General features: G+C 45.8%; 1 protein-coding gene across 3 annotated transcripts in view; it reads right to left on the bottom strand.

Moving 5' to 3' along the window:
- Nucleotides 1–15,752, bottom strand: part of DOCK11 (dedicator of cytokinesis 11) — a 1,169,031-nt gene that overhangs the window by 344,324 nt on the left and 808,955 nt on the right. For all 3 annotated transcript variants that reach the window (XM_085607886.1, XM_085607887.1, XM_085607888.1), the window contains 2 exons: nt 11,561–11,676; nt 9,055–9,192 (listed from right to left, as the gene is read on the bottom strand). In XM_085607886.1, coding sequence (XP_085464012.1) covers nt 9,055–9,192; nt 11,561–11,676 — 254 coding nt within the window. The remainder of the gene's footprint in view (nt 1–9,054; nt 9,193–11,560; nt 11,677–15,752) is intronic.

Here is a 15,752-nt window from a genome sequence, read left to right as displayed (position 1 = left end):
GCGCTCCCCAAGGCTACTGCGAGAGTCCATCCATATACAGTCAAGCTTTGAAAGCGCAGCTTGATGCACTTGTTTTACCTAGTGGCGCTATCCTGATCCAGTACGTGGACGATTTACTGATCGCTGCGGATACTGAAAAGATCTGTAAAGGAGCCACATTGTCACTGTTGCGCCATTTATCCGCTTACCATCACAAAGTGTCTCTCTCTAAGCTGCAATATTGTCGACAAGAAGTGACCTACTTAGGTCATCTCTTATCGAAGGAGGGAAGGAGACTGACCCCAGAAAGAATTCAAGCCATTGCACAGTTGAGTGTGCCAAAGACACAGAGAGAAGTGCGTGCTTTCTTGGGCATCACCTCATACTGTAGGCATTGGATCCCTAGTTTTTCTTTGTTGGCAAAACCTTTATTAGCATTAACATGCAAAGACACACCGAATCCTATCCCATGGTCTGAAGAGTGTCAGAAAAGTTTTGTGGAATTGCGCAATGCATTATGTTCAGCTCCTGTGTTGGGCACTCCTGACTACAGCAAACCTTTTACATTGTATGTTCACGAGAAAGATGGATGTGCGTTGTCAGTGTTAACACAGCCTTTTGGCGACAGACCGCGCCCATGCGCGTATTTTTCATCCACCTTGGACCCTGTAGCGAGGGCATTGCCAAGCTGTCTGAGAGCGACAGCTGCTGCAGCGATGTCTATCCGACAATCTGCTGGTCTGGTAATGGACAACACATTGATTGTCATGGTTCCACACGCTGTAGACACATTATTAAATAGAACCAAGACACAACACTTGACTAGTGCGCGATTATCAGGGTATGAACTCACACTGTTAGCGAATCACATACACATAAAAAGATGCAATACGCTGAATCCAGCCACATTATTGCCGATTCCAGCAGACTCAGATGAGATTGAGCAACATGACTGTCTGTTCAGGACAGAAGAAGAGACGAAAGGGAGAGTAGATCTCAAAGATACTCCCCTGACTGAATGTGATGGCACTTTATGGGTAGATGGGTCATGTTTCAAGCTCCCTAATGGTGACACGACTGCTGCATATGCTATCACGACTTTACATACGGTCGTGGAAACTGCACGAGTGCCACATAATTCGGCCCAAGCAGCAGAATTGATCGCCCTCACGAGAGCATGTGTGTTGTCTGAAGGAATGAGAGTGAACATATACACAGATAGCCAGTACGCCTTTGGCGTGGCTCATAATTTTGGACGACTGTGGAAAGAGCGTGGGTTCCTGACGTCACATGGAGCTAAAATTCAGAATGGCAAGTTGGTGAATGATCTCCTTGAGTCACTGACCCTACCTTTGCAAGTTGCGATCATGAAATGCAGTGCGCACAGGAAAGTTACAGATGATGTTGGACGTGGGAATGCGTTTGCTGATGAGACCGCGAAAGAAACAGCACAGAATGTGAAGACTAGAATGTATGTTGCAGGCCCCGCAAGGTGGGTTAACGATGTTGGAATGTGTGAGAACACAATAGAGAGTGTGAAGTCGCTTCAGGCTGAAGCCACAGAAGAAGAGTTAAGCAAGTGGAGAGAAAGTATGGGTAAGTTGGATGAGAATGGTTGTTGGATTGATCTGACAGAACATAAGCGATGGTTGTTGCCTGACGCATATGTGCTTCCAGTGGTTACTATGGCACATGGAATGGCACATATTAGTACGAAAGGTGTCTGTAAGTTGTTGGCTCCAGTATGGCAGAATGTTGGGATTCCCAAGTGTGCAGAGAATGTGGTCAAGAATTGCATAGTATGCTTGAAGTACAACCCTGGTAGGGGAACCCCAACTCCAGCCGGTCACTTTGCACCCCCATCATGTCCATTCGAAGTTTTGCAGCTGGACTTTATTCACATGGAAAGATGCAACAACCTGAAATATGTATTGGTGGTTGTTTGTGCTTTTTCCAAATGGGTAGAGGCTTATCCTCTGAAAGATAACACTGCCCTATCCACAGCCAAAGCCCTTGTGAAGGAGTTTTTCCCCAGGTTTGGGATGCCGAGAATGGTATGGTGTGATAATGGTAGTGAGTTTGTGGGTAAAGTGATGAAGAACGTATGTGAAGGTTTAGGCATAAGGCAGAAATTCCATGCTGCAAATCACCCCCAATCAGCTGGACTAGTTGAACGCTACAATGGAGCCTTAAAGCTCAAGCTGGCCAAAATCCAGGCGAGCACCGGTCTTAAATGGCCTGACGCTCTGCCTCTAGCACTCTTGTCCACCAGAATGACGATACACTCACGAGTGGGACTTAGTCCTTATGAAGTAGTCTTTGGCCGCCCGGCCAACGTATGGGGTGTGCCAAGGCCTACGAAGTTTAGTGAGATTGAGCATCCAGTACTGCTCGATTACCTGTATGATTTGACTGTTAAACTGCGTGTTTTGCACCAACAGGTACATGATACTCTTCCCCAAGCTTCTGAACCTCCTGGACACCCCATCAACCCTGGCTCGTGGGTCCTGGTCCGGAATTTCCAGCGTAAGGGCAACGACGAACCTCGCTGGATCGGCCCCCATCTTGTTCTTCTTTCGACAAGATCAGCAGTGCGAGTGAAAGGGAAGAAGCACTGGATTCATGGTACTCACTGCAAGGTAGTTCCCTTGCCTCTGCCATATGACCAGTGGGTCAATGAGGGTATCGCCGACTCAGAGACAGACATTGTACCTCGCTTTGTACCATTCAGTGACGCACGCCTAAAAGACACAGCTTCAGTCCAAGAGAGTGACAATATTCTGCAGGAAGCTGTGCCGCCATCGAATCGACTGGACACCACTGAGCCTGAACTTTTGTTTCAAGACCAAACAGCACCTGGCCGTCTCCGCTATAACTTGAGACCTAGGCCCATGGACAAATAAAGATTTCCTCATTATTTCCCTTTTGACATTTTTTGCTCTCCCATCTGAAGGACTTTCTTGATTTTTGTTTTTCGAACCACCATCCGGGTTCTGCCGCAGGGTCGCGGTGCCAAGACTTTGGGGTACAGGCCGAAGACGCTAGGTCAACGGTTCTGGTTGGTCTAGGGCGTTTCCCTGGACTGACAGGCGTACTCCTTAGCAGAAGAAACTCATCCACCGCGAGCGGCCCGAGTAGAGGATGGAGTTTTGTAGGATGGAGAGACCGATTGAGGAAATGAACTCTCAAACAAGGATGTGTAGAATTGTAAAAAGTAAATGTTTTGTCTTTTTGTGCTTTGTTACACTGTGTAGTATCATGATGTTTATTGTAGGATGTGTGTTTTTCTCTGCTCCAAAACCCATTGCACCCACTCAACAGCCTATATCTCTTTCTACTGCCTCCTCTCACTCTTTTCACCCTTTGCCTGAGCACGAACAGACCCGACGATCAGAGTTCGTAGATAACTCGTTTATCCAACTCTTGCACCAGCACCAACTGGTAATGAATACGACCAATTGCTGGGTCTGTGGGTTAATGCCCCATACCACTAACAAGGGTATTCCCTACCTGGTGCTACCGTACAGTTACAATGGATCGTCATGGGCATTCCAAACCATGTTTCTCTACGCCCTAGATACATACTCCCCTCGCCCACCGCGTTCCATCAGACCCATCACCAATAATAAGGCTTTGATGAAAGGAGTTGCCGATATGAGTAGGGATATTAATGCATACTCGTCCATTCCCAAAGAAGAGCTGAGACCTTATGTAGGATGGAACGCAACGGGGTATAGTATCAGTCTGGGTGAAAGACAACGAAAAATCTCATCTCCAATCTGGGTCGTACCCCACATGGGTCGGTTCTGCTTACAGGGTAATGGTCAGAACCCTAGGGCTCAACTGGGAAGAAGTGACTGTACTGAAACGTACACTTTCCCGTCACAGTTTTCCCCTGCGTTTTTGGCTGCTAAGGGCACATATTTCATCTGTCATGACCGAGCATATACGTGGTTGCCCCCTGATTTCTCGGGCACATGTTATATTGCGAACTTGCTACCGCCGACATTTACTGCTGCCTCTGACTATCACAAGACCAGAGTTGTGAGAGGTGTGATTAGTAAGGAGGACACTGCCGGTCAGGAAGCAGGAGACTTTTTCCTGGGTTTCCTGCCGTTTTGGGGACCTATGGTCAATAGTAGGAACCTGAGACAGCTGACTCGTGTGGTTGAATCCACCGTCAATGTAACGGCTGGTGCCCTTAGTAATTTGACAGCTGAGCTCCAAGCGGATCGCCTTATGACTTTGCAGAACCGCATGGTCCTAGACGTTATTCTTGCAGACCGCGGTGGGGTATGCAAGGTCATCCAATCCAGTTGCTGCAGTTTCATACCAGATAATGCTCCAACAGTGTATTAAGCCATCTCCAAACTCCATAAAATATCTGAATCCATACACGTGGATAAGGGAGATTGGTCACTGATGGGATGGTTCTGGGAATTGATATCTGCCTGGGGTTGGAAAGTTCTGATGGTCATTGGAATGATCTTAGCCATTCTTTTCCTGTTCTGTCTATGCATACAGTGTGCTCCTGCGATATGTGGCCTCTGTGCTACCTTATGTGTAAGGAAACCTGTATCGAGGGACGAGCTAAGTAATAGGATGATGCTACAGCAACATCTCCATGACTTCGTGAACATTGACCTAGACTCGGATTAAGATGAGTATAGTGATTGCCTATGTAAGGGCAAAAGGAGGGTCTGTCGTACTTTGGTATTCGGAACCGCGTAGGGGACAGGGCCCTACCTCTGTCTATTTTGGTATTAGCGAACCGCAAATGGTAAATGCGGCACGTACGAGTGCTTTATGTGCCGTTCTAGCTACGAATGCACTGTGTACACGTATTCTGCTCAACTACGCGGGTTCCATTTTGGAAGCAGTGGCCATCTTGTCATTGCCCTCACATAGGCTATGATGGAGTTAATACGGGCCTCACAGTACACGGGCTTTCCCTCTGACTTCTCTGTGACCTGGGCAGCTGGCTCTCCTGCCCCGGGTCAAACCGGTCTCACGAGCTCCCCTTCCTCCTTCCACCTGTGATTCGTATCAGGGCTTGACCCGTCATAAAACCCTTTCATTCTACACAATCCCCCGGCTAATCTCTTCCACACCTGCTTGTTCTTGCTTTATGACTTGTTTCCCAAAACAGGAGATGCTCATATTTATTGGGGGGTCTATTTACTTCAAACATGGGATCTGAACCTTCCTGTGTAAATCATTGTGGGCTGGCCGAACTGGAATGTGGGATGGTCATCATGACTCTGCTTTTTCGTTTGTAATGTATGCCTTTATATGACCATATCGTAAACCAAGGAATGTATGCCTGGAGCATGATATTTTGTACTTAAGGAGAAGTCCGTTCCTATGATTTTCAGCAGTCTCCTGAGAACATACACGCTGTTGTACTTCTAGGATACCTGTCATTGGTCTGCAGCCAATAAACGATTCTTTGACTTCACCCAGAAGACTCTGTGTTTCTGTAGGTCCGGAACAGGGTGAAACCCCGAAGTCATAGGGTGTGTGCCCCTGCACCGCTGGGTCTAAAATACCCAGTACTTCAGCAGTGAGTACTTTCGGTACCTACAAGTCCGCCATGCGCTGGGCTCCGTCTTCCCGGATGTCGCGTCCATTCCGGAGTCTTCCCCCCTGGAGGACAGAGTGCTGGATGGCCATGTCCCAGACAGCACGATCTCCCTCATATATAAAAAACTGATCAACGACAGATCGTGCCTGCTGACTAGTCTCCGCGAGGCCTGGGTTGCCGACGGGCTAGAGCTGGACGATGAGGATTGGATTTCCGCGGTGGCCTCTCCAAAAGAGGTGGCCATCCCGGCTCGCCTTCGTTTCGTCCAGCTTAAGATCCTTCACCGGGTTTACGTGACGGGGCCAAGGCTTCTACGTATGGGCTTTGCTGGTGACGGAATGTGTAAGCGTGGCTGTGGCGCGTTGGCAACTTTCATGCATATACTGTGGGAGTGCCCAAAGGTGGAGCGATTCTGGCGTGGTGTGCATGAGGTCCTGCGTGTGGTTACGCGTGTCGCGCTGTTGCCTGAAGCGAGGAGATGCTTGCTGAATGTGTGGGAACCAAATGACTATTCGGTCCCGCAGACGCGGTGGGTGACTCTGGGATACATGATAGCTAAGCGTGACATTGCTCAATTGTGGGGATCCCAGAGGCCCCCTGCGGTGTTGGCCTGGAAAGAACATATGGATTGGTGTATGTTTCGTGAAAAGGTGGTGTATGTGGCGAGGGGTAAGCCTGGGGCGTGGGTGAAAATCTGGGGCCCCTGGAACGCCTACCGCGGGGGTATTTGTGAGCCACCACAGCTACCGGCTGCCTCGCCTGCTCCGTCTCCCTAGATGGCCCCCCTCCCTTGGCCTTGGGCACGCGGTCCCCCAATCCCTGATCTATTCCCATTCCCCTCTCCAGAGTTCTGCTGCTGGTTGGGATCCCCCACTTATGGAGCACGTGCTGTCATCTTGGGTCGCGGGTTGCCTTGCGGGTGTGGTTTTTTGTGTTGTTTTGTTTTGATAAAAGGGAACCGTACTGTGGGCGTGGAGCTATGCGGCCTGCAACATTGATTTCTCCTGTTTTGCTAATCTGCACTGCCAAGAGACTCTTACTGTATGTATGCAATATGCTTTTGTCACTCTAGCGGCCGGCCGAGTGGTTGTAGGCCCATACCTGTAACTTTTTCAAACTGCAATAAACGGTTTCAAACAAAAAAAAAAAAAAGAATCAACGCATGCTGCCCCACACATCCTGTGCGAGTCACAGCTCTCACCACCACAAAGTGAGATGCGCTCACCAGTATTACTGGTCAAGATGCTTGTGGTGTGGGAAATGGCTGCCCACCTCCCTGCACCCCAGTAGTAAGTAGTGGCTCACCCGGGCATACATTGGAAGGCTTGTGTGGCGGTAAATGGCTGCCAACAGACTCACAAGCGAACCACTGATCTCATATGCATACAGATAGGAGACTATGCTGTGCCGCTTGACTGCTCGCATACCAAGAGTAAAGCACTGTTTTCATATTCACACAGTCGCAAACAGTCATGTCCTTGTCTGAATGGCTGTCCACTGGCTTCCCGTTCCCACCAGCACACCGAGGCATGCCCTTTTTAGGTTTCGCATGCACAGCTCTTGGGTTGTACTTGTTAGGTTTCACCTGCATAGCACTGTGCTTGTGAAATCTATTGCATCCAATATAAATCCTAAAAGGCGCTATCTTGCTTTTACTTTTGCTCTGCTTCTTCTATCTATGATTCGCCTTACAATCGATGATGGCTGTGCTACAAACATCACCTAAATCCACGACTCATCCTGCAACTAGTGTACAATAGACAGTCCTCACATCCCACATCCAACACACTTTCAGTATGCTATAATCAGCTACTAAAAAGTGCTTTCTTCCCAACAATATCTATTACACACCACATTTCAAAATCTACTTATAATATGCCTTGCTCAAACAGAACACGGTAGACAAATTCAGTAACACCGTTGGTTTTCTCAATTTTATTTAAGGGTCAGTTTTACAGAGCGGCAACATCACCCAAAAGTACAGTATTGCTTTATAAAACCACCAGTTATTCATAGAAGCACAGAAACCTGCTTTTCATAATTTTATTTCAAGGTCAGTTTTATATAGGGCTAACATCACCCAAAGGTACAGGACCGCTTTATATGACTACCACATACTGCACAATATATTGCCTTTCTCAAAAAAACAAGTCATAACACTTTTACGGAGTTTCCTTAACTTATATTGCATAACCGCTTCCCAACTTAAAACTAAGCCCAAAAAAATGTATATTATTAATCACATAGGCGAAACCTAATGCATTTACCAATGATTCATCCTTCTCCTTTACTGTTTATCCTGTATGCTTCTTCTTTCCTTGTTAAAGCGGTGTCTTTCATCTTCTTTTATCTGAATAGAACGCTGATGATTCCATGGCTGGGGTTGGGGGGCTTTGGGAGGTAGTCTGGCAGATACTGCGCAGAAGTGGATCGAGGTAGATGCCTGTTTTGTATTGATGCAATAAAGCAATTTACTTCAATCTTTTAATCTTCAAACTTATCTGTAACCTACTATGGACTTTCTTGACTATCCAGTCCATAGTACTAATCTTAGCAAAATGGTGCCAATGCTTGCCATATTGTAACATTCCTAATTTCACACTATTCCTAAAACAAGGTCAGTAAATATCCATGTCATATTATGAACACTCGTGGCATCTGATGATGCTGAGGCCCTTAAAGTAGAATCCATGTGTGACAGGCCACAAAAGTATTAGAATATTTCATTAGTGCCTCTGGATTTGTAGCCAACTTATGTAAAAATTGTAAAAATTGTGCTGGAAAAGGCACCTTCTGGTGCTGATTTTTTAAAACAAATCCTGGGTACTCCTACAACAAACTCACACAACTTCATCAATTTTGGCTGTCTCACTTTGCTTGCTCTGGGTTACTTTCACCACTTACAAAGTTCACCAGCCACCACTGTAGTAGTCAGGTCCACCAGATATAAAAGAAATAGATTCTGCACCCGCTTAATCATATTTATGAAAAAGGGGCCATATCCTGAAAAGATTTAATGGAATGGGAAAATCTTCATCAAAGGTATGGGTAGAAAAGGGTCGACATTGCTGCATGATGTTCCTCACTCCCCTGTAGGGGTACAATACACTGGACGCTTATTTTAAAACATACATAAATGTCACTCCATCTCATCTAGGCTTTCAAGGGATCTGGCCTTCGTTTTGCGACAGATGAAGAAGGTTTTCACCTTTTCACATTTAACATCCAATACTAGCTGAGACTTTCCTTCAACTCTTAGCACTCTATCTGTTTCAGGCATGACAAATGGCAACCTGATGAATTTTACCGTGCATACAGATCTGTTGAAGTAACCGTAGTGTCAATGGGCCAATGAAGTGGCGTGAAAATAAGTGCACATGTAAACATCTGTACGGCACACAGGAAATTACATTGGCATTATCTAGTAAAATGCTTTTCACATTAAAGGTCAATGCTCCAGGGATATTTTCCAAGTGACCAATTCTACGTACCTTATTAATGAAAGCTCTCTGGGAAGCAAATACATGCTTTAAGGCTGCTTCAGACTGTCCATTCTTAAGAAAAGCAAGGTGAATATCAAATACTTTTTTCATGAGTGGATTGTGGCCATCGTTGTTTAGGAGCTGGGTCTGCAAACATGTAAATCATTGATTAAAATTTATCTATTAAAATATGTACAATGTTTTAGAACCCACCCATAAAATGTCACGAAAAAGAACATACTTACAAAAAGGAAAAGAACAGTCCCACCTAGAGGACGGCTAGTGAAATTTCTATGGCAAATGCACGCCCTCTGCCGGAAGTGGATATTCTGCCACATTTAGAATACTCTGCCACGGCTACAGAGGTCTCACAAGTGTCTGTCTACACTGTGGAAGGAATGTCTTTGTGGGCTTGTGGAAACTCTGGTCATGCCCAGGTTGTATGGAGGAATTCCTACCATTCAAAAGCGCATTAGAAAAGTATCCTTAATATGGCAAGGGTGTTTCCCAGCTTATTAAAGAAAATATACTTATGTTTTCGTGAAGGTCCACCATACTCTCTGTGGCGATCTATCCTGGGGTCAGGGCAAACAGACATGACAGTGAACCAGTCACTATAGTTAGACTCACTGTTATGTCATCATTTCTGATGGAGCAACAATAGCACACTGGGGTCATACGGCACAGGTGTTTTTGGAGAGTCTAGCATTTTTTTGGCTGCATCTACATATAGACATACAATTATAATTTGCACCTGATCTAGCAATGCAGGGGACTTCCCGTGGCACTCCAGCAATCATTTTGTTTAAAATGAAAACAAGCACTGGCAAAGCCAATAGGTCTCAGCAATGATGGAGCTCTGAGCTTTTGGCGTTGTCAGTGGTCTTGGCTGCATAGGAGCTCCAACAAACTTCAAACATTCCTGAACATTTCACTGTAGAAAAATACATATTTGATCACCCCAACACAGCCTATTCGGACAAGCACTCAGTTGGCAGCAGGATAATCGCCAGGCCATGCTGTTATTGTTGTGGCTGTCACTTACATCTGTAGTTGGTGAGGTAAGGCCGCAGGACACACTGGGTTGTCACTCACGAGACATTCCAGCAGCCCCCACTTTATACCAGCGGAAAGCGACACAGCGCACTAAGACACACAAGTCACTAGAGGGCTGTGGGGGAGGCTTGCACAAGCACTTACACTGCACAATTGTTCGGTGCTCGACTGCCTCCTTTCCTTGGTAGACATTACTGTGGGCGAGGTGCAGTGGGAAGTATCAGCAGAACAGCAGGGACACTCCCCACTCAGAGCTGCAGTCTTCAGTCACGGAGCAGGGAGTGCAGGGAAACAGTTGACAGCAACATGGCAGAAGGAGCTGGCTTTTCGTTAACTGCACCCGAAAGCAGGGTAAAGGGGAGCAGAGGAGGACGGGTTTCAATACTAGAGAGCACTACATGGACCAGAGAAAGCTACATGAATTATGAAGAGAGGGAGGAGTCAGTGGGTCACCATCTTAAGTGAGGCAATAGATATGGCAATTAGACGATCCTGTACTGAAAATGCAAATAACTTGTGTGTAAGGTTAAATTAATTTGAATGAAAGAAGTATAATGCCACCATCTTGTGTAAGGCAGAGCACACTGCAGCATTAAAAATATATACATATTAGGAGATGATGCATCGTTCGTAAGCTGCGTGTGTTTTTTATAATGCTGCCATCTTATGCAAGCAAACTGTAGCATTAAAAAAATACATATTAGGAGATGTTGTTTAATTGTAAGCTGTGCGTGATTTTTAAATCAACACACAGGTAAAATAACACCAATTACTGAGCACGGGCCGGAGAGAGAGGGGAAGGCGCCTTGTCTGTTTTGCATTCAGGATGGAGATTTCTTCTGTGTCGAGATCTGTTTCTAGAGAAAGAATGCGCTCTTCAAGAAATAAAAAAGTAGTTCTAAAACAATTCTCTACAATGGCTGCTGCGTATGTTTAAAAGTAGTTGGCGATGCTCTCTATAGGGCTAAACACCGGAAGAGGCATGATGTATGTATGCCCTTGACAAATGGGGAGAACAAAAAATGGAGCGACGATGGTGGTGGCAAATGGGAAGCCTATGGGCGGGCTGTAAGCCTACAAAGTAGATACAGCATGTCTCTTCGAGAAAGCGCAGGTGCACACTGTCTACAGTCGAGAACTAAGAACAGAGTAGGGAGCCTGGCCTACAAACAGAATATATGTAATTCTGTGAACTTCGCCCAACATTTTTGCTTTGTATCACCTGCGGGTGCCTTAGAAGTATGTAGCACAAGTAACGAGGGCCTTTGAGTTGAATCTAGTAACACAGTTTCTCCTGAATATTGGAGACCTTACACATGACCCACCCCCCAATTTTCGGTGAATAGTTCGGGGCACGGACAGCCACCAGTCCAAGCTGAAGAAACTTATCAGCGAATAAGTAGGATGCCCTCAGTCTCATGTTTTACCACCACATAAGTAAATATGAGATAAATTGTACCTTAAAACTCTGTGTGAAAAAAGAAATGGTGTCAAGAACAGTCAGGCACACTTCGGTTGCACTGTTACCCTCTTGTAGCGCCTGGTGTAAAATATCTGCTTCTGAAGTGCCTGAACCTGGGAATCAAATAAACAAATAGAATACATGTGTTCATATGTATAGCTATGTACATTTTCTTCTCTTTAGATAATTCACAGTTTCCAAAACAGCATTTAAATAAAACATAAGATAGAATAAACCTGTGAAGTTGTAATATGTATTACAAAGCACTATTTATTTTTCATGTGTACTTAAAGTGGATTCCACACAATCCAAACTGCAACAGAAGTGGCAATGACCTCTAAACACACCCTATAGCGACCTTGCGCTTTAAAAAATAAAGACATGAAATTAGCTGTGAAGTTTGAAAAACACAATTTTTGAGACATCGGCCCGCAATAAAACCACAGAAACCTGGCAGTCTGCTTAAACAGTGGCAAAGGTCAAGGAAATGTGCTCTAAAACTATCAGCATATTGTCTGTTTTGTGGAAACGTATGATTCATAAAAATTAAAAAAACAACTTGAAAGAAATCAGGAAACTTCACTTGCTAGGTAAATGAATAGGTTAACTACTGCAATGGTTTGTTTTTTTGTCAATTAATTGCATCTTCCAGTATGTAAAAATGTTAATATGGATGCTTTATCTAATATATAACAAAAATAAAATGTTGCACAAAAAGGTAAATATCTTTATATAAATTCCATTATACTGACAATGTGTTTTTATTACAGCACCCTGTAACACATTTCAAGTACTTTGTCATACAATGGAAGTTGTTGGCATATTTTTTTTACTGTTTATCATAAACTCATATTCGTTACAACAACTTTCTTATATTTGCTGTGTAAGTTGTATACTGTCAGTCCCAAATTTACAAAGATTCCCGTAACACAGTGCAGCAATAAACATTGCTGTGCTGAATTACATGGAAGGTGAGGGAGCAGAGGAGCGCCATAAGGCATAGCACTATTTTCTTTTCTCCCTGCGCTGGTGAACTGTAGGCAGCCTTGCGCTAAGTCCCAAACCCTTGCACTATAATGCATAGTGCAAGAGTGCCTGTGATGGCAGGTGTAGGTTTTGACATATTTGAACACTTTTACATTTTTTTTAAATGTGCTGTACAGCACAGAATACACGCAAATTAAGAAACGTTTTGCCACAAGAAAACTTTTCTCTAAAATTACACCTGCCTCAAGAAGATGTATGTATTTTTAGCCATTCTCTGGTCGATAGGTATTTTCGTCAAAAACCCATGGGTGGGAATTCCCATGTATCACCTATTTTATGCCCAATTGACACACAGTCATGGTAAGTAGTGCAAAACACTACTAAGTGTTACTTTCCAGGAGAAAACGTGGGGCAGATTTATGAGCCCCTTGCGCCACTTTTGCGTCACTTTTCCCATGTTAAAAGTGACGCAAAAGTGGCGCTAGGGGCTCATAAATCAGCCCCATGGTCTGTGCTAAAAAATCAATGCCAAAATCAACACTTTGTTCCATGCTTATATCACAAAAGGGACGTAAACCGTTGCAAAGTGTTGATAAAGTTGGGCCTCCGCCTCTACAGTTACTACCTTTGTCTTTCTTTAAATGTAAGACATCAGAGTGCTACCTTTCTGTTGTAAGGATGAGGTTGGAGCTCACAGCTCAGTTATTTCAATGTTTCAACTGAAAGAAATGTTGAATCATTCTGTGTTAGTGTTGTGGATACCTTCTTTGGAGTATGCAGCGATTGGGATGTGCCATTTAACTGATTACATTTACTGTCTCCTGCAGTTTGTGAATAGTCATGGTGGGGAGTGCTTCAGTGGGAGCTTGATTCGTGCACTATGTGTGGTTTCCCCAGTATGCAAAATTGAGGGGCCCAGGTTTAAGTCTTTTAACTTCACTATTTATGCCTTTGGGTCATACAGTGTGCAATAGGGAGGGTAATTGGGAGGGTTGCTTTGATTGCCCCACCCCCTGCTTTATAAATGGAAATTCATTTATTTTGCTTTTGAGAAGATTGGCTGTGTCGGCGTTGTTGAGATGAAAGTTGAGGTCTCCGAGGGAGATGTAGTGTTTGTTGTCGGTGGCTTGAGGAGCGATAAATTCGGGGATGGTGTAGCAGCAGTCGGGGTGTGGCCCAGGAGGTCTGTAGGCGAGGGTGATTGTGATGGTGGTATTGTCATCTATCCTGAGGTCAAAGTTGTAGTGTTCAATGATCATGTAGTGTTATTCGTGGCAGTGGTGTCCTGGATTGATTCTTTGTGGATGATGGCAATCCCACTTCCATGCTTGTTTATGTCTTGTAGCAGTTGGGTGTGGCCATGGCGATGTCAGGTGTAAATGCAGGGTTGAGCCAGGTCTTGTGAGGAAGACGACGTTAGGCGCAGAGAGGTGATGGTATCCCAGATCTCAGGGGCGTATTTGCAAACCAATCGGGTGTTGAGCAGGAACCAGTGGAGTTATTCAGGTGTAGTGGTTGGCGTGGCAGCAGTAGTTACGTGCGTGGGTGCTCCGGTTTTGCAGAAGAGGCAGTGGCAGCATGCCTAAGGTCCCACTGTTAAGTGCATAGAGGTGTGGCAGCCATTGTTGCTACAGGGCCTGGAGTCCAGGGCAATGAGATTGGCATTGGGGTAGCTGCAGGTGACGGGAGATCCAGGGCTCCTGGTACTGGATGCAGTCCAGGCATGGACGGACACCGACCAGCATGCTGTTGGTACGCCTTTGGCCCACCAGTGGCAGGCATGCTGCGCATGTCCCCTCTGTGGTCTCCATATGTAGTCCTGGGAGGTGGGAGGAAACTGTCAGGAGGCGGAAAGCGGGACGGGAGGAGCAGGAACGAAAAACGTTGGGAGCGTCACGAACAATACAACAGAAAAGTTCACATCAGCAGAAAACACAGTGAAACAGGATCAGAGATACACAAATGGTAGACTTGAGGAAGAGCCTGAAGTTACCAGTAGTGATGCAGCAGCGGGGGAGCTGGCACGTTGACCGAGAGGTCAAGGAGCTGTTCTTTCACCACCACACATATTTTTAAAAAACACCTGTGGCACTTGTTCATTTGTCTCAGTAGGTGCTGTTGTACTGCAGAGCCACGTGTGTCCAAAGGGTGATGACATTGAAACATACATGATTGCCTGTCTAAAAATGTGGAGTGGGCTGCAGCAAATGTATGTTATCCAAGTGTATGAACACCTGAACCTATTGTAACACATACCAACCATGCCCCTGGTCCTGCTAGAGGGCTCTTGTTTCATATCAAACAACGACCAATCATGTCAACTTTCTGAAGCTTCAGAGGCTGATTTGCTTTTGCTCTGCTGTGGTAATTGCTGTGGGGTAGTGATGCTGTTACAACGTCTCCTTGTTGTGTGGTAAATAAGAGATGTAATAACTCAAGTAATGTGACGGGTTCAGCCGAGCTGTTGTGGTAAATATGATACCTATGATAAAACTCAAAAAAAGAATAAAAAAATAAAAAACGTTCCACAGCCTCTCCAATCTGCCAGAAAGTGCTTCTGGTTTCATGTGATGGGGCACTCAGAACGCTACACATTAGAAAAGGGATCCCAGGAGGAGCCTAGCGCTTGACCAAGATGGCCGCGTGAGCTTAGAGCTCCCGAGACCCTCGCGCCCTCCGTCGACTATCCTGTCCCTAATCCTGATGGTATGCATGGCACCGTGTTGCTGAGTTGTCAGGGAGGCGATTGATGCTACCCGCGGCTGGATCGCCCATCGGGAACCGGACTTATGACTGGCGAAAGATTGCGGCCTAACTCCCGGAGATGCCAGGGGCTAGAGTCGGCAGGATGCCCGACTCCTAGTTGATCAACAACGGCCTGGTGAGGTGTGAACTGTCGGACGGAGGTCCTCGCTCTTTCACTTTCGGTTTCGTTCCCTTTGTCTGCCCGGACACTGTAGTGCTCTGGGTGGCTTTATAACCCCGGGGACGCTCGGTGGGCTACTTTGGCAGCACAAGGCGGACCTGCTCACTCTTTATACCTCTCTCTGAGAGGGGACGGTCTTCACTGCATTGGACTGCCTGGAGTCCATTATGTCGGGCAAGGCAGAAGGAGATCGGCTGAAGACTAAGTCCACCAGGCGGGGAACGTATTCCCAAGTCAACAGTATGGACCGCTACGCCCTCCTGAAGACATCGCCGA

The sequence above is a fragment of the Triturus cristatus genome, chromosome 5_2 (assembly GCF_964204655.1).
Source record: "Triturus cristatus chromosome 5_2, aTriCri1.1, whole genome shotgun sequence".
Taxonomy (NCBI): Eukaryota; Metazoa; Chordata; class Amphibia; order Caudata; family Salamandridae; genus Triturus; species Triturus cristatus.
The sequence above is the reverse complement of the archived record's forward strand: the minus strand, read 5'-3'. Positions and strand labels throughout refer to the sequence as shown.